General features: G+C 38.3%; 5 protein-coding genes across 8 annotated transcripts in view; 2 read left to right on the plus strand and 3 right to left on the minus strand.

Annotated features, from left to right (window-relative positions):
- Positions 1-7,303: 7,303 nt before the first annotated feature.
- On the plus strand, positions 7,304-9,313 carry LOC126789249 (squamosa promoter-binding-like protein 3). Its single transcript, XM_050515354.1, has 2 exons — positions 7,304-7,758; positions 8,903-9,313. Exons 1-2 carry the CDS (start codon positions 7,385-7,387, stop codon positions 9,006-9,008), a joined length of 480 nt encoding a protein of 159 aa, XP_050371311.1. The 5' UTR covers positions 7,304-7,384; the 3' UTR covers positions 9,009-9,313.
- A 428-nt stretch (positions 9,314-9,741) lies between these two features.
- Positions 9,742-12,497, minus strand: LOC126789239 (mitochondrial arginine transporter BAC1). 2 transcript variants are annotated; one of them, XM_050515342.1, is made up of 8 exons: positions 12,296-12,497; positions 11,823-11,912; positions 11,569-11,670; positions 11,276-11,380; positions 10,897-10,995; positions 10,636-10,824; positions 10,440-10,538; positions 9,742-10,321 (listed from the first exon to the last, which is right to left on the minus strand). In XM_050515342.1, exons 1-8 carry the CDS (start codon positions 12,386-12,388, stop codon positions 10,187-10,189), a joined length of 912 nt encoding a protein of 303 aa, XP_050371299.1. In that variant the 5' UTR covers positions 12,389-12,497; the 3' UTR covers positions 9,742-10,186. The 2 variants fall into 2 exon arrangements, with proteins under 2 accessions (XP_050371299.1, XP_050371301.1); XM_050515344.1 differs by lacking the exon at positions 11,276-11,380.
- Positions 11,104-25,140, minus strand: part of LOC126789253 (protein NUCLEAR FUSION DEFECTIVE 6, mitochondrial-like) — an 82,615-nt gene continuing 68,578 nt past the window's right edge. Inside the window, exon 4 of the mRNA XM_050515368.1 lies at positions 11,104-11,113. The gene's annotated coding sequence lies outside the window, so the exon portion shown is untranslated. The remainder of the gene's footprint in view (positions 11,114-25,140) is intronic.
- On the minus strand, positions 12,764-17,581 carry LOC126789225 (glyoxysomal processing protease, glyoxysomal). 2 transcript variants are annotated; one of them, XM_050515323.1, is made up of 14 exons: positions 17,433-17,581; positions 17,306-17,352; positions 17,026-17,203; positions 16,895-16,942; positions 16,705-16,776; positions 16,090-16,230; positions 15,763-15,834; positions 15,532-15,635; positions 15,313-15,398; positions 15,136-15,230; positions 14,317-15,046; positions 13,798-13,996; positions 13,361-13,452; positions 12,764-13,227 (listed from the first exon to the last, which is right to left on the minus strand). In XM_050515323.1, the coding sequence occupies exons 1-14, from the start codon at positions 17,496-17,498 to the stop codon at positions 12,965-12,967; spliced, it is 2,193 nt and encodes a 730-aa protein (XP_050371280.1). In that variant the 5' UTR covers positions 17,499-17,581; the 3' UTR covers positions 12,764-12,964. The 2 variants fall into 2 exon arrangements, with proteins under 2 accessions (XP_050371280.1, XP_050371282.1); XM_050515325.1 differs by lacking the exons at positions 17,306-17,352; positions 17,433-17,581 and having other exon boundaries at positions 16,895-16,937; positions 17,026-17,122.
- LOC126789231 (putative E3 ubiquitin-protein ligase RING1a) lies at positions 18,952-24,137 on the plus strand. Of its 2 annotated transcripts, XM_050515334.1 has the most exons (10): positions 18,952-19,215; positions 19,366-19,417; positions 20,494-20,552; positions 21,591-21,672; positions 21,831-21,951; positions 22,047-22,088; positions 22,347-22,868; positions 23,124-23,231; positions 23,312-23,521; positions 23,750-24,137. In XM_050515334.1, the coding sequence occupies exons 1-10, from the start codon at positions 19,116-19,118 to the stop codon at positions 23,789-23,791; spliced, it is 1,338 nt and encodes a 445-aa protein (XP_050371291.1). In that variant the 5' UTR covers positions 18,952-19,115; the 3' UTR covers positions 23,792-24,137. The 2 variants fall into 2 exon arrangements, with proteins under 2 accessions (XP_050371291.1, XP_050371292.1); XM_050515335.1 differs by lacking the exons at positions 18,952-19,215; positions 19,366-19,417 and adding an exon at positions 19,428-20,285 and having other exon boundaries at positions 23,750-24,136.

Consider the following 25,140-nt stretch of genomic DNA (forward strand, 5'->3'; position numbering starts at 1 on the left):
TATTGATCCGTTAAGACCTAGCCGGATTGAATTTCTAGATTATCTATATAGAGAAAAATGCAATAACAAAGTTGCAGAACAACGCGAAAGGTTTAATCTTCGATTAGATCAATTCAAATAAATAAATTCCCAACTAACAAATAACAAAATGACAAAATTAACAGAAAAAGAATATTTTAACGGAATATTCCAAAAGTTTTAACAGAAATACCTTATTGATATCAGAATAAGAGTTCAGGGATCTATTTGATCCTTTTTAAAGGTCAGGGATCAAACTGTCCTTACCACATGAGTTCAGGGACTGTTGGTGAACTTTCCTCAATTATAAATATTATTCATGTTGCTGCTCATTCATCTTTGCCAGATTGAGAGATATTCTTACGCAGATGCTCAGGTGCATAAAGTTATTGATTTGGGATGTTTACAGATTATATACATATATATAGAGAGAGATTTCAATATATAGCATGTTGTTGTTTTCGGGTAGGGTGGATCTAGAACCATATTATATATGCAGTAAGCAATTTGCTAAGTTGTTTAATTAAAACCCCTAATAAAGCCTAATTAGGGAGGGAATGATGTGCGACTAATTAACCAAATTTGAATCTGCCCGACATTATATATGTTTATCCAGAACGAAGCATTATCTTATGAATCCCCTTTCGTGGTGTTTGTTAAGTTTTGTACAAGGGTTTGAATTATGATGGTGTTAGCTGTCCATGATGGACTTGGAGGGCCAAATTAGTGGTGGTGGGCACTGCGCAGTCGGCACCCAAATATGTATGTCAATTGTAGATCATGTACCTACTCCTGCACTGCAAGTCGATCTGCAGCACAACAAATCTTAAACCCCGTCATGAACTCTACTCATAATTTAACTCAAGTGATTTGGGGACGGAATTTGAAACTGTATGGAGTCGACGTAGAGTTACAGGGAGGGAGAAGATCGAGTCCTACTAGCTTGAAGAGAGTGGTCTGATACTTTGATATGTTAGTCAAGATGTCTTGCCAAGGAGAAGAGAGTAAATATCAGTTGACGTGGAGGTGGCGAAGTGGGTCATACGGGTCACCCCAGACCCAAGTGACTGACCATACCAGTATCGATGATGATTTCTGACTGATCATGAAGCAGGCACGATCAGTGACCACCACCATCTCCACCACCTCCTCCGTGGATCGGACAAGGAGAGATTCCATTTTGGCAAACATGAAAGAAACCCAACGCGCACGTTAAAGCTACCCCAAAGGAAGTTGGAAAGCAATGGCGCCAAACCCTGTAAGAAAATACCGGCCGGCCAGTTGTGAATCATGAAAAAGAAAGGCATTGTGGATTTACATGCATATATAAAACGGGGACCATAGGAGCACCAAATCGATCTAGCTAGGCCAATTCATATGCCCATCATAGCCTGCCTTGCCTCGCATTACCATATATTGCTATAGCTCATGTCGACCTGCACCCCATACATGCATACAATGTGTAGACAAACATCCCTCACCCACTTCAAATCCTAGTCGATTTGATCTCTGATGTTACCCTAACCTTGATCGTTTTCATTTAGCTAAGCCAATGCTAAAGCGATGGATTACCTGATGATAATTTAGTTGATTTTAGGAAGGTTCAGATTTAAAAAAAAAAATTTAATTTCGGTATTCTCCCTTCATGCATGGCTAGCTCCACTGTCATCCTTCATTTTTTACACGAGAGCTAGGTTCTCACGGATGACAGAATAGCTAGTTTGAATATACATTTTTATGAATATAGTCTTGGAAACAAGACTTAACAACTATTGTTGTTATTTTTTTCCGATGGGGTAACAATGTTTTTAAGAGATGGATTGTATTCTATAGGCCGATAGGGAATACTACCAATGGGGCAACAATAGTGAGTCAGCAAAAACACTAGACGATTAAGTATATGGCGAAAACCTCTTACATATGTAAGTAATATATCATGGTGTCACGACTCCGACAATAAGTATAGGATTGAAAACTTGTTACAGTGACTACGTAATTTCATCCATCTGAATTAACGTCATAAAATGCAAAATTACCAAGCTTTGGAATTCTGTTTATACTTTATACTTAGTTTTGCCGTAATTGATCTAATTTTCTAAAATGAAAATTGCACGTACATTATCTGCCTAGGTAACCTTTTTTGGGATTTGCTAGCTTTTGATGCATCATTCACGGAGATATCATAGAGATAATGATGCGGCGGGAAGCTTATTGCGAATGGAGTCTTTATAGGAATGCATATTCCATACGGTCACCTAGCTGGACTTACCCATCATAGCAGGACTCGTAGTAGTACCTGCAGCTGTACTCACAATATGTCAAAAATTGAAAATGTGATATATCGATGTCTTCTTTACGTGCTCGATCAATTCAGAAATATAAGAAGGCTAGGTCAATTTGATCATCTGGAACAAACAAAACTACATTAACAAACAAAAACACATGTATGGCCTGCGCGCGGTTCATGTGGGGTAGGCAAAGTTTGATTATATGCATGATTCTAACTATGCATTGGTGCTCGTATAATATATTTTGAATATGACCTAATGATCTAAATCATCTAATCACGTACAATTTCATTCCACTAAATCGAAAGGTTAGTGCAAATTGCCTAATTTATTAAGTTGTACTCATGGAACATGTGATCCGGTATATAGTGTAATTGCCACAAATATCAAGTCAATCTACTCGGTGCTCGCGGCTCGCCTTTAACAAGAGTTGGTGATTATGGGGACTAATTATTTTGATTAAGACGTCGAATTCATACTTACCAATTAATTAACCAGTTGCATTTAGATGTGCAATGCATGCGTATCTCTTTCAGCTTGATTTCTACTTCAATTTATTTTTGACAATTTTAGTCACATTTTCAATCGTTTCAATTCTTTTCACATGTATTGGAAGGCTATAATTCAGCGTGTGACGTAGAGTAGCATGGAAAATCTAAGGTCTTAATTAATTCTTGAGAAGATATCAGAGAATCCAATACCTTAATTATAATAAGGTTAGTTCTGGGACTCGGGGGGGCTATTCCATTGGAAGTTTCCCGTGCCGCCCCTCCTGTGGGGGCTTGAGAATATATGTTGGGGGATTTTGTTCTAGCCACTGATCGAGAATATATGTTTATGACTGAGAAGTGAGAATACATGTATATACTATTTTGGTGTGCCGTAGCTAATTAAACACATTTTGTTACACATACTAATTTATTTGAAAGAGACAGACAACAAATCACACGTTGGTAGACTCAAAAAACATATTAAAAATAACTCTATGGACTCATGACATACATTTCATGACTAGGGAGCGATGTTTATGGCCTCATATTGTAATAATATAGAATTAGTTGATGATCATGCTTTATAGTTTAAGAGCATGATAGTGGGTATTCATTCGATCATTTTAGGCTTATGGCATGGCTATTCAGAGCTGTCAACAGGTCACAATTTCAGACATCATTCTAATAATTTGTTTTACCAACGACAAATTTATTATTATATTTATAAATGTGATACCATATACAAGTGATTACTTAAGAAAATTCCATCAAGCATGCATATAAATGATTATCAGGGATCTACAGATCATAAAATTGATTATGCTTTCATAATTACATATGGTAATCTTATATTAATAGGATTATGTTTTCTTCTGATACAAAATTATTGAAGAAGTATATTATTTGGTGAATTCAAACTTGAATATATAATGAAGATATATATGATCGAGCGAGCACTACTTTTATTTTGTTGTAACTTGAACAAACATATATAATAGAAGTAAAAAGATGGAAGAGATAAGTTGTTCGGATTTACCCAAGGGAAATGATTTTTGGCCTAAATTCGAATTGTTGTGGCTTGTAAGCTCATATGGCATGACTCCTAGAATTGAGAGTTTGAGACCACAAATCTCAGCCCCCAATACGGAAATTAACATGACGGTTGATAGACCGATAGGACGAGGCGGTTGATCAGCCTTGGGAAAATACTGTGAACACTGTTATTTTTTCATGCCTACGTCCCATCTATCTCAGTAAGTGAATTTTGGGAAGTGGTTGACTTTAATTTCTTTGATCCAAATGGAAGATCGACCAAAAATTAGTTACATGATTAAGATAGTGATCGAGGGTGGTACTATGACTACTATCCCACTTGAAGTTGTCTTTCTCTCAAGTCTCAACCCCGTCTTTTCCTCAATTGATAGGTTTCTATTACACAAGTACAGTATTATGATCGCTAATTAGTCCCAACCTAAGGCATTAGGTGTCATAGATCAATCTTCTTTCATCGGACATTAGTCATGATCACCATGCATGCATACATGCTGCTAGGTTATGTCATGGTCAAACCACTATTTATCTCCAATCAATCCAAGAAATTCAAAGCCATCAATCAAGCCTTGTAATTAGTTGCAACCGAACTAGACTAGCCCATGTTGCGGTCGCAAAATTGCAAAAATACCAATTAGGTGCAATAATTGTTTGTGAAAAGGAAATAACAACATCATCATGATATATATTATTTAGTTTTGAATTAGAAGCAAGCATCATCATGGTATAGGTGCGGACGTCTGTATCTTATGTAAGGTACGGATTCGCCGATTTCGGTGACGGCAGACTGTAACGGCGGGGCGGACTACGAAATCCGCACTCTACACCTCTCAGCGGTCCCGTCTGTGTCGGTCGGAGCTCAATCGGCGACTCACGACGGCTGGAATCTTCCTAGAAACTTGATTTTTGCAGATTCCGGCCGTCGTGGATCACCGATCGAGCTCCGGCCGGCACAGACGGAATCACCGGGAGGTGAGTGGTGCGGTTGTGCTGGTTCGCCGCGCCGTTGCGGCCTACCGTTGCCGGAATCGGGACGTCCGCACCTGAAATGGCACATATATATATATATATAAGCAGTTCATCGCCAACGAGACAAAGCAAAACAAGCTAAAGCATGAATCTTTTTTATCTCATTCGCGCACGAATGGCATGATCGAGGACAAAAGCGAAACCCTAGCTTGGCAGTTGAGTGGAGGAGAGGAGAGGAGCTATATATCATCCATGACCTTTCCAACCCGCCTTATCAAAGATGCATCGCCCAACTTCAATTCGTATACTTACTGCATGCCAAAGAACAGATGCACGTACGTACTTTAGGTTTATGGGGGAAGGGCTCAAACTAAAGTCTGACAGGCATGCATGAAATCTTTGGTTCTTCCTCTCCCAAAACATGTTAGAAAGCCAAATCGTCATGGTAATGATGTTGTTCTTCCTATTTCGCACAAGCTAGCTAATAGGAAATTAACTCGAGCTTAATGACTGTTATTCAGGCGCAGCCAATAATGGAAGATACTTCCCTAAACAAGGCATTGAGTGATTGAAAGTAATTAAATGAATTGGGCTTGGGTAAAAGCTGGTTGAATGAGAGTACTCGGGCCAATTCCAGAATATGTTGGGCCTGTTGCAATCTTGACATTTCCAAAGTCGCGCATATCAAATTCTAGAAAAGCTGTTTTCTATTGAATTGAAACTTCGAAAATAGGCCAACTGCAAAAGTGCAAATGTTCCAGTTGATCGCTTCTAGTTTTGAACATGATTGTCAAATTAATTTAAGGCAATTTGGCTAAAAAACACTGCATGCAAACACAGTAAAGTTTTGATGAACAAGTTCGATTAGTATTATATAGTGATTAATATTCCTTCAGTTCTACCATCTTGTCAAGATTACAGCTACCACAAGGATGCTTAATTCTCATCTAACTTCTTTAGTTTAAGCAACATATATAATGCTAATGAGTAATGATTACATCCCGTGTCTCAAAGTTCACTAAGTTGATGAACCAGGTACAATTTCATAATTCATATATATATCAATGCAAACCTAATTTCACAACTGAATCTCAGTTCATGCTGGCTATATTAATTATCATTCGTACAAATTGGGGACCAATGTTTGTGAATGATAGTATGTGTGTGTGAGAATGTGGTCCAAAACTATAGCTATAGTTGGTCACTCCAATTTTTGTGTTGCAAATGCATAGCAGTTGGCCAACACCCATATAATCATAGTGTGTAGTAATTATGTGAAAACAAGTAGGGAAGGGGGCAAAATTAAAGCTTATGTATATGAGGTCGAATCAAAAGGACACTACTTGAAAATTAGTACACGTGTGTCGCAACATCATAGGGCATGCCCAGTCCTCTCTAACTTGTTACATCGATCAGTACTACTACGTACCTCAACATGGACCATATAGCTATGAGGCATAGCAATAGGTTCCAATCTTTCGCTCTCCAATAATACACGTTTAAAGAATAAGGAATCGACTACTCGTAGGGTTTTCTAGGTGATCGATCAAGTGAGTGGTGTCCAACATGCAAGCGCGTCAATATGCCGATGCGCGCGGGAAGGCGCAACTTCTGACCTTCTCCTTTCTCTGAGTCACCGTATAATGTAGTTCAGTGAACACAACGATTCATTCGTTACATTTTATGTAAAACAAGTCAAAGTTTATCTAAAATTATATGGTCGCTAATCAAAGCATATTAAATTCGCCTGGCTGCATGATTTGATAAATGTTGTCCTTGATCGATCTAATTAATCCGCTCTCTTTAAGTTGTTGATTGATTAGATTAGACAGAAGCCAACCCTAGCTAAGACTAAATTTATGTGCATGCATATATAATTCATTGATGATCATAGACCTTGTTTTCAGAATTACAGAATTACAGATTTACAGTCCTTGTTGATCATAGACCAGATAAATATACCAGAACTATACGAGGCTAGCTAGCTAGCAGCGCGCTGAGTTAGAATTCTTGATACGCTAGTGGCTAGTTGCAGGTAGACAAGTTAATTAGTTCTGTACAATCTCACTACTACAAGTAAATGACGAGACATAAAATCAGATTTTTCTGAGAAATAGAAGGCATCAATGGCGACCGCATGGATAAGCCACACAAGAAAGAACTTGCTCACGAACAATAGAATGAGCTAGTAACACGATGTGCAACAATTATAAACTTATAGTTGACAGATAAGTGTTGAAGGTGTAGTATAGGCGTACGTATAGCTAGTCGTCATTGTGAAATGTAATTCTGTTGTAGCAGTACACATCACACTGATTCATACACATGACGTGGTTGGAGCAAATATCTTCGGGTTCAAGCTCCAAGCTTGTTGCTACCGTTCACTATTAACCTAATGAAGACAATGGAAGTAGGGAACATATGGAACTTGTGGTCCTCACCCATAATTCTCCTTCTTGTTGTACCGATCTGAAGGTTTTTATTTTAGGTCCATTTCTGCTTTGACTTGTACTCGGTCTTTCTCATATCCATTGCTCTTCCTCCTCCTCCTCCTCTTTTTCTCTGCAAATGGAACCAAACAAAGCTCAAGGAAAGAGGAGCCTGGAGTTCAAGATCGAGGAGGAGGAAGCGGAAGAAGAAGAGGCCGACGAGGATGGAGATCATACGAGTAGGGGGCCTTCGGTACTACTGCATGGAGAAGATGACAGGAGAAAAAGAGTGATGGTGATGAATGGTACTAGCGATACTAGTCCGAGCAAGAAAGGATCCGGTGCAGGGGGGTCTACGACTACAAGGCCGAGTTGCCAAGCGCAGAGTTGCAATGCGGACCTGAGTGATGTAAAGCTATACTACCGTCGCCACAAGGTCTGTGATTTTCATTCCAAGGCTCCGGCGGTGGTCGTCGGTGGCCTCCAACAGCGCTTTTGCCAGCAATGTAGCAGGTGTGTGGTTTGTAAACCCTAATCTGACAACTCTTAATTTTGAAATTTTTCTACGTCTGTTTACAGTTCTGTCATGGCTTTTTAATTTGTGGATTTTTTTTTCAACTATTATGTACATATATATATATATATATATGTCCTAGATCTAGCTATCAGATGGCTTCCGTTGTTGATTATTAATATGCTTGATTGCAATTTCTTGTTATCATCAAGTACATTTTAGCAAGAAAAACCGTTCTTTGCCGACAATCATCATCTTTGAGTTATATCATGTAATTCATACATGTCTAGCTAGTCTATATATAATATATGCCCTTTAATCAAAGCTCTATTTGATCGAAAACCTTAATGCATGCTAATTGAGAATTTCCTCTTTTGAACACTCTTAGTCGAAAGCTCATATATATTCTGGAAACAGTAACAATAATTAAAGAAATTCTATAAATCAACCCCTAGTACTCTAAAAGTCTAAAGTCTTTTTATTAGTGACGAATCTAGTATCCGAAAGTTAGGTGAGCGGATAAAAAGTAACTTAATGTCGTTACAATAAAATCAAATTAAAGAAATAATTTTTTATAGATTTATCTTATATTTATGATTGTTTGTCACGGTATCATCTTATCTATCTAGTTTTATAAAACACACTGGTCCATGAAATCAATAATATATCGGATATCATACCCTTATTTCTACCCAGCAAAAAGATTATTTTAGCCTAGTCCAATTAAAACTTGCCCAGCGGTGCCCTCTATAAGATCCACCTCTGCTTTTCACAAGGGCACACCCTGCTATTCCTGATCAATCGAATACTATAATCAATAACATTTGCCAACCATAAGATAGAGAGTTGATGATTAAGTGAGCTAAAGGTAGAAAGAAAATTGCTCAGTGGAGTTGAGGATGGTACACACTAAAAAACCCATTTTCGTGATAATTTATACTTACAGAATTAAGCCAAATTTAAGTCTATAATCAAATATATAAGGATGCATGCCGAGTTGCCGACAGTATACCATTGCAGCTATAGAGAAAAAGTTGTGATCGAGAAGAAGATAGAAGTGGTTAAGTGGTTTACCTTATTTTTGGTGTCTTAATTACTTCATGATTGGCTTTGAAATGGTGAATTATATATGCTTGCATGCAGGTTCCATAACCTGTCAGAGTTCGATGAAAATAAAAGGAGTTGTCGCAGACGTTTAGCTGGGCACAACGAACGGCGCCGAAAAAGCTCCTCCGAGTATCCCAACTGAATAGACAAGATGAATTGATCGAATTGAATTATTGGAGGCATAATAATTTTTCAAGAGAGAGAAATCAAATATCAATCTTCTCATTATCGCATATAAATGCCTCTCCTCCAACTCTCCAAACAGATCATATAATTATGTATATATAGCTGTCTATCTGAACATCATGCCCAGTTGCTCTCTCTCTTCTGTCAGCCCTAGACCTTAATTATTGCAAAACTGAGATACAGCAATTGCCCAGCTATCGTGCATGTACTTTCTTATTGGTTGCTGTCATCGAAATGACTTGACTGTTCTCGCGATCGTTCCCTTTCACTCTTTCAGTTCAATGTTAGTTTTCATAAAATCATCATCTACCTCTTTTCATAATATATCGTGGTTTAATTTAAATTTTGTTCCAATCATCTAAGAATATCAGCAACTCAGCATGATTGCATCAAAGAAAATCATTTTGGGAAAAGTAATTCAGCATGATTGCATGATAAAGGGGCCGCCAGGGCTAGTTGTGAGCGTGTTTTAACTCGCACAAATTGAACTAATTAAAGAGTAATTCACCATATAAGATACGTTGCTGATTAAACTTCTGTGGTTCACAATGTATGCATCAGAACTGGTTCAACTGTTTGGCAAGAGATCACAATGGAAGATTATCTAGGTCCCTTAAAAGTTAAACATCTTTCAATTTTCTTTTCCCTTCCAAGAAGGTTAAACAGAGAGAAACATAGTTTTAGCGGACTTCACAGCTGTATTTATAAATGGATTCAGAGCCGTCAGCAGAAATCACTTGCCGGCCTTGTTTAGAAAAACTTCTGTTACAATGATGGTAAGAGGAAAGAAACTACAGAAATAAAGTCTAAAACCCATTGGTACAGATTCTTGCACCATCAATCATGTCACAAACAAGGAGCAGATCCCATTTCAGACTCTTGGAATGGGGTTCCTGATAAAGCACAACTAAACTGAACACAAAATCAGGCAAAAGCTCACAATCGCCGGCAATCTCCAATGGTTTCTCGTAGAAAAAATGTTGGATCACTCCTTTATTAGAGAAAAGTAACACTCCTGCGTTGGCCAAGTGAGGCATTTTCTCTGGATCACGTCTATGCAGAACTTTGAATTGTATTCCATTAGGAATTGAAATATAGGTTAGAGGTTCTTGGTGATTGCAGATAACCGTATCCTCATTCACGTTTGATCCCTAATAATTTTATGGCCACCTCCCAGCTGACAATTGCCACAGCATTAGCAGGAAAGGCCCTAACTATTGTAGGACCTAGACCTGTATAGCATCCTTTCACTCCAGCCATTCTGTATATCTGCAGAGCAAAACAAAAAACAAAACAAAATTAAATGAGGTACATTAATCTCTCTCAAGTGTTGGATGGGAAGGTGGAGAGCCAAAAAGAAAATACTTCGTTAAAGAAGCATTCTTACCGAGCTTAAGATCTGAAATGGATTCTTTGAAGAGTTCTTCTCGGTAGATGTCTGAATTATGGTCTTTGCCACATCCAAGGGCAACACAGCTGACCAAAACTGGAAGGGTACCAAAGGAATCAAAATATGATCAAACTACTGTAACAAGATGTGAGCTTATGTATTATAAATATTGCCAAACTGGGAAGATGCATACAGCTATACCGCCAAGGCCACCACTAAGAATCCCAACTCCGATGTCAATTAAGTTCTTGTGGTCTGATGAAGCAGATTTCAGTTGTAAATGCATATGATAGCGAATGTGCTCATAAACGCTAAAAAAGACTGCATTTCCAGTAGCTTCTCTCAACATTGTTGTAAAACCTCCGCGAAAAATTCCTCTAACCTGAAAGATCTTCCATCAGCCAAAAGCAACATCAGCAATTATGTTTGAAAGCAAGGTGCTGTATTTTCTTACCCCATCATCTTTTAGAGTTTTAATAGCACAATCAAGAGGGCCGGTATATCTACTTGCTATCGGTATCAAGGAGTCTGTGCCTTGGACTTGCATCCTACACTGGAAAAGGTCGGTGCAATAAGCATACAAAGAGAAACAACTTTACAATCAAGGGCGTAGCTACACACGGGCTACAGTGGGCTACAACCCACCTCAAATTACTAAAAACTTGTCTTTCTAGCTAAATTTTAGTGTAAAAAATTAAATTTTAAATATTACCCCACCTCAAATTTCTATATATAACCCATAAATAATAGTAAATATTTTTTCTAGCCCAACCCATTATGAAATCCTAGCTCCACCCTTGTTTACAATCTAGAAACAATCCTAATGAATTTACCTTCACCAGCTCTGAGGGGCATAATATAAAACTGATCATTGCTCCACCAAAAGCAGCAGATGGAATAATGATTTGTGGTTGAGGCACAACACTTGGTACATTTCCCTTCAAGTATCATTAACCCATTTAACCGTAAGAAGACTGTTGCATTATGATCATACATGATATGATATACTAGATTGCAAATAATCACCAAGTAATTGCATCCCAAACATGTGTCTGACTAAAGCGATTACAGAGAACACACACAAACAAAAACATAAGAAGCTTTGTTCACTTCATTTCATTTTTACCTGAAGCGACTGTTTCATCTGGGAATACATGCCAAAAAGCAGCGAACTCTCAAAAGCCACCCCAACAAAAGATGATGTTGCTCCTCTGTAAAGTCCTTTAATCTGTCAAGGACTCAATTCTAGTAAGCTCTCCTGGAACATATATATGTGTTTTTCAAATTCTCCAACAATTGGCACCCTCTCAGGAATCAAAGGGGGCTACATTGTCATGTTATAGTTATAAAGCTGTGCTCAGGAGTCAGGACCATACATACCCCTTCAGTCTTTAGTATCCTTGCAGTACAATGCAACCCGTTCCGGTAAGTAATCCCATGTTCTACAGTGTTGTGCATTTGCATCTTCACCTAAATTAGCAAACATTACATAAAAAAACAAAAACAATGTTACTCGTAATACAAAATGTCTCAAGTTTCAACCATTCTTAGTTCGCAAGGGCAATGTAATCAACTGGTAGGGGTTAGCACTCTCGTAATACCATTATTATCAATCAAATTTCGATAATGAGACAGAGATGCTCACTTTTAAAGCAAAGTGCTACTTCAATCATGCTCATATAAACCAACCCCAACACTCTTACATCAAAACTACGACTACCCAGATTTGAAAGAGCTAAACTTTATCAATTACACACCAGAAAATGAGTCTACGAATCAAACCCATGAAAGCAAACTTGACTATGTTTCAGACCAGACATAAAATAGAGCAAATTGATCAGTAAAGTTGTTACCTTGACGGTGTCAAAGGGATGGCCGGTGCCGACAGTGGCAACGCCGGCGAGCAATCCGGCCACGTATTCCTTGTAGCCGGCGCTATCCCTCATCTTTGTCTCTGTGTTACTGGGCAAGTTTTACGGTCTCTGATATTGTGGTCAAATAGCAAAGACCATTTTAGGGAGGGAGGCCAGAGGCTGCAGTGTCAAAATTGGGTCTTGATAATACTTTAAGGTGTGTCCTTGTAAAAGTTGTATTATCTTATGGGAAAATGCCGACTTATCCCATATTGGTGTTCACTTTGATATTTAATAATGGCATTGCTTTACCTCATTTCGCTGCTTCTTTCGGTTTCCGTATTATTATGTACTGTGAGCAACTGTTTGTTGGAATACATGTAAGAGTTGGAAGGAAATTGTTGGCTTATCCCATATTTACTTGTTACATTCTTCACTTCAAGGCAGAAAAAGAAGAGATAAACAAAATGAAGGGAAAAGGAGAGACCATTTAGTTATTTGCGGAGGAGCATTATTCACCTATGTACATTGCTTTCCTATAAAGTTACAGAACTCAAAACTGGAGCAAATTCAACTGCTGACTATGGATGTATCACCCAATTTCTGTAGTATGTAAAGCAGAACTATGAAAATGATAATCTTGATACGTCTAGGAAATTGCAGTATTGATCATAACTTGCTAGGAACTACGCCGTCTAATAGTCTTCCAGCCCTGTTATGCTGCGTTGGCTTTGGAAACACATCTCGTCTTTCAGCTAAAAATTTTGCAAAGCGTGAACCTTTTGCTTCTTTGTTGTGATCATTTGGCAATGAATGTTGCATATGAGGCAAAGGAGGGGGTTTTGGAGACAGATGCGGCATCAATGCCCATACTGAAGAGAGATGTTCGTTTGGTTGGTCAAGAACCTGAAGAAGTGAAAGATCTTGCATGTCTGTTGAGGAAAACAAATTTGTCAGACCACATAAATACAAAACGAAAGTGAATTTCTGTTTGTATTACTTTAGTGAAAAATTCATGCAGATAAAAAAGTAATTTAACTAACAAAACTTTTATAGTTAAATAACCTTCTGAGAACTTGAAAATTGGCTGGAGAGCTGCACATGGAATGCTGAAGTTCAAATGTGGTATAACTGTTCCTCCACCATGTCTAGCATTGCTGTGACAAGAACATACCTCATTATATATGGAACTTCAGTGTTATGCGTCTGCAATATAAATTTATTTTCGGAACTATACATCTGATAAGATGATAATGATGCAAAAGAGCATTTCAACACAATTATAAGTTACACAGAACAGGATTTCACCAATTCATTAGCAGAATCACACCAAACATGGGGATAGGAAAAAATACGGACAAAGGCAACAGCAGACTTGTATCGGTTATTGTGAAAAATCAATATAGAGAATGGCAGTTTCTGTTACAACTTTTTGGAAACATTGACATCGACACACCGTTCACCATCATAAAAGGCTTTGCAAACGTAGATTTATGGCATACCTTGTAACAAGTCCAATCATATGACCATCTGAATTTACAACAGCACCACCACTACCACCTGGATGGACAGCGGCTGTTGTTTCAAGCATCACAGGAGAGTGACCCTGAGTATTTCCTTGTTGACTGGGTTGATATGAGGGTAGAAACTTTGCTTTGACGACTTTTGCCACCACACCAGAACAAATTGATGGGGAAAAGCCTAATGCAATGAAACCCAAACAGGCAAACAGTATGAAAGATAAAAATTTACAGAAAGAAAATACACATAAAATGCATCTTTCGAAACTTTATTACAGCTCAGTAATGGTATTGCAGCAGTGTCAGAAAAATCTCAAACTTGAGGGCGAGCATCAAATCTACTCATTTTAATGCATAGAAATCTACAGATTAAATGAGACAAAGCATAGAAATGTAATGAGCTAAACAATCTCTTTCAGTTTCAAAAATGACATGCTATTTACACTTGTATCACTCACTTTTCCACAGTAACATATATAAGGACATATGAGCAAGGCTTACCACATCTGGGTCCAAACAGTCCATGTCCAATAACGTATGCCTTCGATCCTAAAGATGGCATTGAAAAGTCCATGACAACTGGGGAAAGCTGATCTGGGATGTATTTGAGCTGTAACAAGGCCACATCTAAAGGTCCTTTACAAACATAGACTACTTTGGCATCACACCATATCCAAGGGTCCATCTGATCCAGGCGGACACGTATGTTTCTCTGGCCTTTGTAAGATGAATCCAGTGCTCCTTGTTCATCCCCAACAGAGGGATCTCCATTCTTGTGAACCCCTGGAAAAATGCCTTGAATCTTCTGGTCAACCCCAACTCCATTACATCCTGGCAACGACGATCCGTCAGATAGCAGAGGAGGAGCATCAGAGATGTATCCATCACTTGCAGTCCTTTTACCAAATCTCCATGGCTCTAATAGGTGAGCATTTGTGAGTATCAGGCCTTTCTTGTTGAGGAAAACACCAGATGCCCATACACCATCATCTATGGTTATTAGACAAACAGAAGTGATTGCCTTCTCAACAGCTGATGGGGAGCAACTAGTAGAACAATGCTCCTGGATATGCGTTATGGGTCCATTTGAGCTGCTGGTGTCTGCTAAAAATGCTTTCCCTACAGCATTGAAGTTTCCCCGGTCATAATAAATCCCTTTTTCTGCATAATGAGGCTCCTTCTGCAGCAAGTCACTGCAAGCAGTTGCAATGGCTTCCCACGAAATTACCAGCTGTTACCCAAGACTAAGTTTTGGATGACAAGTTAACTGGAAAAATTCAAAGAAGATACCATGTCAAATATAAATTGTTCTCAAGTTACCTGAACTTCAGCACCGCTAGTCTTCTGCCTCAATGGTCTAATCAACATACCAATAAGTTGTGCATTCTCACTCAAAACTGGACCACCTTCCGCTCCTGATAGGATTAGAATTGATAGGGAATCAGAGACCAATGGCATGAAATGAACAATGGAAACTCTTAGAGGTTATGCTCGCACCAGGAAGACATCGTATGTCTGCCATCAGCAAGGGGCTGTAAGATGAGTTAGGCAAATAGCAGTTGGCAATGGACCCCACTGATATGCTGAAATAAAAAACTAGTATTAGATGGAGCATCAAAAGGACTTTGTACTTCAATGCATAATCAGAAAGAGTAAAAGACCATATCAAACCAAACAGGTAGCCATAATGTGTACCTAGACAAGAAGGTAAGTTACCTGTTAAAGAAGTGCACAGGTGACAGGATACCAAAAGGAGAACCCACTGCTACAAGAAAGTCTCCCCTTTTATTGGAGGGTGATATGCTAATATTTGGCACAGCCTGAACAGAGATACAATAGCAATCAGTTTCAGATGAAAATTAACACTAAAGAATCATATTCAATGCCTATGGGATCGAATTATGACAAGATTGTATGCTAAAATCAAGGGTGAGAGCATACATTTACCTTAGAAAACAAGGATACTCCGAGAATTGCGATTCTTGTAGTTGACCTTCCCGTAAAACTTGCAAAATTTACCTAGTTATGCAAGACAAACAATTATTTCAGTCCAAAGATTAACAGGTATTTCCTTTAAATTGCAAGAACATATTGAAAGGATCTATATATCATGTTAACTGACATCATTTCCCCACAAAGAATAAGGGGCACTTCATTCATGACCTTTAATTAAAGCGTTTTTAATTGGTTGCTTTCCGGTCATATGTCATCTCTAATATATAACCGCACAGGGATGTGAACTATAATGCATTTCAAACCAGAAACATCTAGTACCTGTGTCTGAATGGCATCCGTAACTGGCTGAGAATTACTATGTGAGGCTAAAGACCAACCGACCTCCCATCCATGCTCTGGGGAGCTTATAGAGGCATCAATAAGAGATTGGAGTGCCACAGCAGATGCAGGAATGTCAATCTGTGCAGTGCATCAGTTAAATCAATATTGGAAACCATGTGTCATGTATTGTGTACCAAAAAACTTTAAGAAGTGTACCCTACTATCAGGCAATGATGAGAGACTTATAAGTTATATCAGCTATGCTATTCCTACCCTCAATGACCAGCTACTGGTATTGACAGCAAGACTGCAGTAATGTGTAACATTAGTCACAAAGTTTCGATCATATATAGAATAATATAATTATGACAAGTTCTACATTTCCATTACAAAGTGATCGTTTCATTGACCCTCAATAGGTGACCCCTAGCGGACATGGACATGTGTACAACATATAAAACAATAGGCAAATAAATAAAAGCCAGCTAGGCAGGCTTGAGTTAGAATTGCTATCTGAAGAGCCCTTTTTCCTATCTACTCTACACTCAAAGCTTTCTAATGCACAGTAACAGGCTAACAGCCGATCAAACAATTGGGTAATGAACTCCCTACCAGGCTTAAAAGCTGTGCTGCAAACCAGCGTGGAGGTCCTTTCTCCGAGTTTTTTTCCAACGTCATTTCATCCTGCAAATCAAAAGCACCTCATATATAGCCATACACTCGTACAATAAACCTCACTTAAACCCTTAATTCCAAACTTTCAAAATCAAACAATACAGGGCATTGTTCTATACAGCTATACCTCTGCCATAACATCAATCTCAACCCCAGGAATCAACTCAGGCCTGCCCTGCAAGTCACCAATCAAGCATTAGCAAACCCATTAAGCATCATCAAACAATCAAATCAAAATCACATCACAACAATTTCAACCTGGGCAAGGCTCTCTCTATGTTGCAAAGACAGAAAAGGCTCAACAACAGAAGCAACAGTCACGACCAGAGCCGGTGACCGGTCACTTCCGCCGCCGGAAAGCTTCTTCACCGCCTCACCGGCGTAAAGGGTTTCCGGCAATAGCATCCCGGAAGCTGATATAGTCGTCGTCCCGGAGCTAACACAGTAACCCCACAAAACACACAAATGAGATCATCAAAATTTAAAACTAGGGTTAGGGTTTAGCTAATTGCTTTATACAACGAATTGGGGGGCTTACTTGTAGTGGTGGAAAGCATGGTTTCGCATTTTGAGGCCCTTGGGGTCCTAATAGAGAAGGGCTTACGTAATCAGTGAGCTGCTTAAGGTCTGAGAATTGAGATTTTTCTAGAGAAGTGAGTACTTACAGGGCCTTTGACTCTGACCATGACGGAGAAATTCCGAGCAAAATCGACGATTGCCGGTAAGCCCATGCTTGCTGTGAGGGTGCGATTCCCAAGACGAAGAAGAAGAAGCTCAGGATGTGATTTTTACAGTGGAAGGGGTTTATATAGGTCTGAGGGAGATGAGGTAAAACAAAGAAGATGGTTCTATTTTTTACCACTCGGAGAGTGAAAGTACTTTTTGGATTGTAGTTTTCGATTTGTTGCCTAATTGGGATTAGTTAAGCTTAATTTAATCTAAGTGGGGTGTTAGTTTACTGGAATAGGAAGGTCATGCATGATTTACCATATTTCACTGCATGAGGACCTAACCCCTAAAATCCATTATAATTGAAACACAAATGCGATGAGCACCCTTCATCTCTAGCAAGTAATTTGTACGAGATAAATCAAGTAAATTGACACGTTTTAACTTCACATACATAACTTAGAACGTTCAACTGATTCGTTCAAATGATATGTTCATAAGACAAAATTCACATATACAAAATTTAAGTCAAAAGTTATCGCGAATGCATATATAAACATCATCTCTACATCATTGCCCAACTAAGTATTTATATTTTTAATGGTTTCACAATACATTAGGGGAAAAATTTGCATTAGCCTTATATGTTTGGAAAATTCATCACCTTTATTTTTGAAGACCCATTTGGTACATGTTTGACACATTGCACCGTATGCGCCTTTATGCAATAAGTTTCCAAAATTTCTCCTATATTCTAATTAAAACAAATACAATTTGTATAAAGATACTTTGTCGAAAATGTGATTTTGAGATATTGTCTATTCTGATTAGTAGAAAGTTTGAACACATTAGGACTAAGTGGCACACTTTTTTAGATATTTAACAATGGGAATGGTCTTAACATAAATGTAAAAGGCACATATTCTCACTTTCTATTCTCCAATATGGTTTTGTGGATGTCCAAATTGCCCATCATATATAGAACCCAAATTTTCAAATGTAAATGGAGCTCACCAACTACTTCACTCTTCTCATTTTCATATCGTCAACTCTAGTTCATGCATTCAACCCTCGCATAATATCTTATTGACTCACAACAACTTTCAACAAGTAATATACACTCTTTACTTAGCGGATTTGAATATTATCCAATTCAAAATTACCGATTATCAATAGCTTAGTACTGGTAAAAAAACTCAAGTGGAATCATGGAGAAATTATTCCAAGAAACGACCCAAGTGGAATCACAAATCAGCATTGAGGGTTAATTTAGTAACTATAACAGTTTTAACTCTCTTAATCTCTCTAATTCACGTAAATCCCTCTCATCGAAGCAAAGAATCCAAGCAAAACCACTCAAGGCAATGACCATAAAACCCCCGGCGCAGACACGTGTTGACCAAAAATGACCCCACAGCATGAAACGTCTGCCTCTATATATACATATTTCTCCCCAGTCAATATTTAATAAAAATATTAAGAAAATTCCAACCCCGAAAGAGAGAAGAGAGCCTCTCTTCTTCTTCTTCTTCTCTACCCCTCCGCCTCTTCTCTCTCAGACCACCACCGCCACCCGCCACGAAGCGAGCGCGCGCGAGAGAGAGAGAGAGAGGGAGGCACATCAGCTCTCCTCAGCTCTCGCAATTAAGGACACGCGTCGCGCCCGTATTCGCAACGCAATGCCGGCGCAGCAGAAGCGTGGCTTGGAGTCCGCCGAGGACGGTGATCCTATGGAAAACCACCGCGAGAACGGCCACGAGGACCCGCCCCAAGAAGAAGGTACGTGCTATTTTACTATTATACCCCCGCTCCCGTCCCCCATCTATGCAACCACCGCGAAACACAGCAAAGCAAAGTGCGTCGCTCCTCTCTTTTGTTTTTTTTTTTTCTGGCTTCTCACGGCGACGTCGTTTTTGGTTTTGTCGTCAGAGTCCGATCGGAGCCGGAGCACCGAGTCGAGCGAGGACGACGAGAAAGACGAGTAAGCTTTCTCTCTTTTCTTTTTTCTCTCTTTCATTCTTTTCTGGCTTTCGGGTTTGTGCTTGGCTCGTTTCGTCGTTGCTGCACAGCAAGTCTTTGATGCTTGGGGTAAACGCTGCGTTTTGATCTCGGGGATCTGCGTGGCTGGCTCGGCTGTGCAATCGGAGTGGCTCACCGGAGATTGCCACGTGCGTATGCGACCGAGTGAGCTGCGTTATTATCGTTGCGGCGGTGAAGAAGAAGAAGAAGAAGAAGAAGAAGAAGAAGCAGAGTTGAGCTGGGTTTAGGGGTTTGCCAGCTGAGTTTTGTTGCTTCAGTGATTGAAACTCCGAGTTCAATTTGGCCATGCGTGCATGGTTGGTTCAATTTGGAAGCATGATATGGCTACTCTGGCTGGTTGATCATTTTCGCAGTTTCGGCGAGAAAAAATTGAGTTTGTTGGCGAAGCTAATGTTGAATTTAGAGCTAGAGTTGCCGGAGAGTTTCTGGGTTTTGTATTGCTGAAGATTTGAGGAGGGACGGCGGTGATCGGTGAAAAGGGCCGATCTTTGAGGACAGAGATGGAATTTGCAACTGGTTATACTCAGCTTGGTGGCTTTTATAGCTGTTCTGGGTGACCATTATAGTGCGCTACGTTTTGCACGAAGAACCATGCGTTGTTACTGTCATTTCTGGGTTTGATAGTATCAATATGCATGTTGCATTGGGGGTGCTTGCCAAATGCAACAGCTGATGATTTGGGTGGTACATTGTGGATGTACAGTATGGTACATTGATGTGGAGAGTGTCATGGAAGTAGGCATGAGAATGAAATCAATGGTTTGAGACTTTGAGCTGGCCATTAATTATTTCCTTTTTCTGATCTTCAGGTGGGGTAGATTCAATCTAAAAAGAGGTTCTGATAGATCCTATTTCTGCATCATTTTTAATTTATCTGTTTTTTTAGATATTGTTAAGCATGCAGAAAAAAACAGGAAAAAAAAACAGAGAGAGAGAGAGTGCAACTCACACAGATGAACCTATCAAAAATTGAATCTTTCAAGTGCTAAATTTTTCAGTCTTCATCTTTATGCACAGATACGTTGCTGTAAGACTGTCAGAAATTCGGAAAGAAGTGCAATGCCCAATCTGTCTAGGTATGCTTACAAAATTAACTGTTTTGGATACTGACAGGTATTCTGATCTACTATGTTTATTTTTTTTTTCAAAAAAAAAAAAAGATGCTATCTTGCCATTAGTTACCATCGTAAAAGTAAAACTCAATAACTCATTGATACAAGAAGGTTTATGTTTATCATTCTGGAGCATTATGAGGTCTTGCATGCTTTTGCGGTGAGCTGTATTGTATTAATGAGAGTATATCTTGAAATATTCTATAAATCTTTGCATCAATTTTATAAGCAATACCATTTCTGCTACTAATCATTCTTGCTGGCTTGATTGCTGCATATTCTTTAACTGGACATATTATTCTTCCAGCAAGAAGATGAAATGGTTGATTGAGTCATGATAGAATTTTGTTTCAAGTATGAAATTGCTCTTCAAAAGTCTTTTTTTATTTCAATATAATGTCAGCTCAGCTGCACAAACGATTGATGCGGTAGGTATTAACAGTAGGAGTAAATTTCTCAAAAGAAAAGGACTTTATATTGGCAGATCTTGTCAATTAATATGATGCCTTGTAGCTTTTATATATGTTCTTTTTCGATATCTGCATCTGGTAAAGATAGCAGCCTTGTTGATGGTTTGGTTGCTGCACATATTTTCACATTTTTTTGGTTCTGTATACATGTATTACCTTAACCATGTGTATCTTCAATCAAGACCCATACTAAGGTAGTCTACATCAATGGTTTACACCCATATAATTTCATGTTAAGAGAATCAGAGAAATTTAGAGCTTTTAATGCTTGACATTAGAGTTTTAGTCTAATAGTTTGCTGAACAATTTAGACAATGAATGTGATCATGTAAACTCATATGTCCCATTTACACCAGTATAGTTGATGGTGAATTGTGGGTGCAGGCTCAACTTTTGATTGTTTAGCTTGTTTCTTGTAGCCATCTCCACATAGGTTTTTTTGTTTGCTGCAAATCTGCAATAAGTATTGGCTTTTGTACCACCTCTCATGAAAGTATTACAATTATAAACATGACCTCTTTCTTATGTGTAGGGATCATTAGGAAAACACGAACAGTTATGGAATGCTTGCACCGCTTCTGCAGGGAATGCATTGACAAGTCCATGCGGCTTGGGTATGTTAAAACTGCAGAGTATTAACTTTCCTTTTTTGTTCGAGAGGAAGAGTGTTTTAAATCTTTTTGTATACAGATTATGTTTAACCAATATTCCAGAAAGTTTCAGCAGTGAATATCTCGTTCCCATATTCAGACTGTACTATCTGTTTCTGCAGGAACAATGAATGTCCTGCGTGTCGCACACATTGTGCTAGTCGTCGCTCTTTGAGAGATGATCCAAAGTATGATGCATTAATTGCAGCTATATATCCGGATATTGACAAGTATGAGGAAGAGGTACTATGGTGCTGCTCTGCTGCATCTTGGCTTTTACATTTTATTTCAAAATTACATCTATAATTGTAGCACTTACCGTTTAATATCTCATGTAGGAATTATCTTTCCATGAAGAAGAGAAGGCTCGCAACAAGCAGGTGAAAGATTTAAAGTGTCCGTTATATTTTGTAATTCTTACTGCCAATAAACCTTCATGAAAACTCTGTTCTATATCTTCTGTGAATCTGATAGCATTCTCTAACTTTTGTAAATCTCCAGAACAGAGTTCAGTAAGTTTTTGTAGAAATTCATAAATTTGTTGTCTTGGGCGTTTTTAAATTCTAGTGTTATTCCTCTTTCTGTTTCATTTTGTTGCTTTTAGGGCCTTGATCAACAATTTTTTTTTTCTTGAACAGATCCAAGCTTCCATTGCCCAGACATTTCGACGACAGTCTGAAGCACTTGGTAGGAAGCGTACAACAGCAAAAGCCACTGCAGCTGCTTTTATGAGGAGATCACAAGGTAACTATAAAATGAGACGGAGAAGGAACCATAAAAATACGTTTGACATCCAAGGATCTGATGTCAATGAGGAGGGAAATGGTAATGACGGAGGAAAAGATTCATCTTCTGCTGATGAGCAATTAGAACCGAGACCAAAAAGACCCAAAAGATGGGCAGGAGCTCGATATTATCAGCCTTCATCAGCAACTGCGAATGCAGATGGTGATGATGAAAATGATTATGAGGTGAATAAAGCAGTTATGGCTGCATCTGTTGGGTTTATTGGCAGCCCAGAAAGGCTTGCATGGGGTAAAGGTGGCATGCGGAGCCATACACGATATGGAAGTTCTAGTGGTGCCAATGGTAAGAATGCCAGGAACCGCCTTTCGAAGCTGGTGGAATATCTCCGGAACTCAGAAGCTAATGATAAAGGGGTAAGTTCAAGTTTAGTCTGCGACAATGTACTACGAGTTTCCTTTTTGGAATTTGAAAATGGCAGCCGCAATTGACCTACGGCATATAAATTACCTCAAACTTTTAAACACAAACTCACAGGATCATGAGGCCATTCTTTTACACAGCCAAACAATTTCAAATATTATGCGACATTTTGCATCTTACTTTAGACAGTTAGATCAATGAATTCACATAGTTTTGTTTTTTCTTTTCCTTCATCTTCAAACTCTCAGTTGGATATCCACCTCCTACTTGTTTCTTTTGATGAACAAAGAATTCCCAGCTTGCAGAGGCCATATCTTTGCTGCAGGCCCACCCTGTCAGTTGGACAACTATGTCAGGTAAAACCTCAAATCTTTCACTAATTGCATTTTTCAATTGACAGCATTTCTTTCTCTGCTAAGCCTCTAATATGATACAGTATGTTGCGGAGCAAACTGCACTGCAACCTGATGAAGTGGAAATATACTTATTAAAAGAACTACAAGCCAAAGTTAACACATCAGACCCTACAAATGCTGCGGTTTCTACTTCTGGTGTTTTAGATTCAAGCAAGGATACACTGCTTCTGTTAAGAGACAATGAATCATTGGCAGAAGTTCAAGCACGCCATCTCACTCGCGGCCATCTGGTAAGCATTTGAATCTTAAGTACACACATGTTGGAGGTGGACTTTCAGTTCTGATACTTCTCCTTTTCGATCGTGTTCTTCACTCACCTCCCTTTATCCTGGTAAGATGGAGAATCAGAAAGTGTTTGGCTCACAAGCGCACTTACACATGTATATGTATACTCCGTTACACGCACAAACAACTAAATGCGACCTAGGTTGATGATCTCTTAATGTGTTGTTCTGCAGCTTTTGGCGTATCAGAAGAAGTGGAACCTAAACCGTGGCTGAAGATAAGCTTCTGGTAGCAAATCTATTTTAGTTTTTGACTAGATATATATAGTGAGCACTAGGTAATGGTGAGCATCAGATCAGGTAGGTCTCTTATTCAGAGCTTCTCCATCAAGTGTGGTTGGTGGGCGGATGTCTTTCCCTGGAGCTCCCCAAGTAGTCGTAGAATGAGCACCTTAGAAGCAGACGTCTTTGAACTTTGAAGCTTATTACAACTATGTGAAAACAATCTATTTGAATAGTTGTCATGTTTGATAGTCATTTGCACCCTTTTCACATAGGCTCATACTCTTTCTCCTCAGTCTAGAATTATGAGTAAAAACCCAAAATGATACCTGAACTATAGTGAAATGTATTTTTTGGTACCTACAAATTTTTGTTACTCAAAATGGTACATGAACTATTGCACCGTTATTAAATATAGTACATCTGTTAGTTTTTCCATTAAATCGATGATGTGATATGTATTTTGATTTTTTTTACTGAATAAATAATGGGCAAAACAATAGTTTTAAAATCAATTTTGTTAACTTGTGTTATGTTTTGTGATACAAGAGTTGATTTTTATCTTAAATTTACAAATTTCATAAATAAACAAATAAATTTACAACTAATATATATGTATGTTTAATTATCAAGTCCACCAAATTTGCAATCAATTTGGAGAATTTATGAGAAGAGAGGTTTTAATTACACACCTTATATCTCTACTATAAAGCAAGTAAGAGAGTACTACTAAATTACAAACTGACAGATTTACCATTCTGTCATCAGTTTCTCATAAACAAACATATGGGCTATAAGGTAAAAATCAAAATTGTGGAAAAAAACATGGGTAGTGGGTAGTGAGAAGTTATGATCAAAATTAACTTCCATGAAAATATTCTCGGGTAAAAACTATTATCTCTTAATACACACCTCGTTATTTTTATTTAATTTTCACATAATCTGATTTAAGTATGTTATATGACCATAAGTCATGAACTGAGTTTTTGTTATTAAGTTAATTATATGAAGGACCTTATATGAATCCTTCTGTTGAGGTATGTGTTCTATCTTCAAACTGATTGATGACATAGTATAATTTTTTTTTTTGTTACAGATGGCATAGTTGAGTAGAGATGTTAGGTTACAAGACTTCACTATTGAGTAATAAGTTCTTATATGATTAAATGTTTCTAACAAAAAACGTGAAAGATTTGAAAAATATCTATGATAGTTAAATTATAATTATACTAAATAATAAAATATTTCATGATATATAAATAAAGGATAATTTTGGTACTTTGGAGTGTGCATTTAGAGAAGAATTGACATGAAATTTTAAATTGATAGTGTATTAAGAAGTG

Source organism: Argentina anserina, chromosome 3 (genome assembly GCF_933775445.1).
Source record: "Argentina anserina chromosome 3, drPotAnse1.1, whole genome shotgun sequence".
NCBI lineage: Eukaryota > Viridiplantae > Streptophyta > Magnoliopsida > Rosales > Rosaceae > Argentina > Argentina anserina.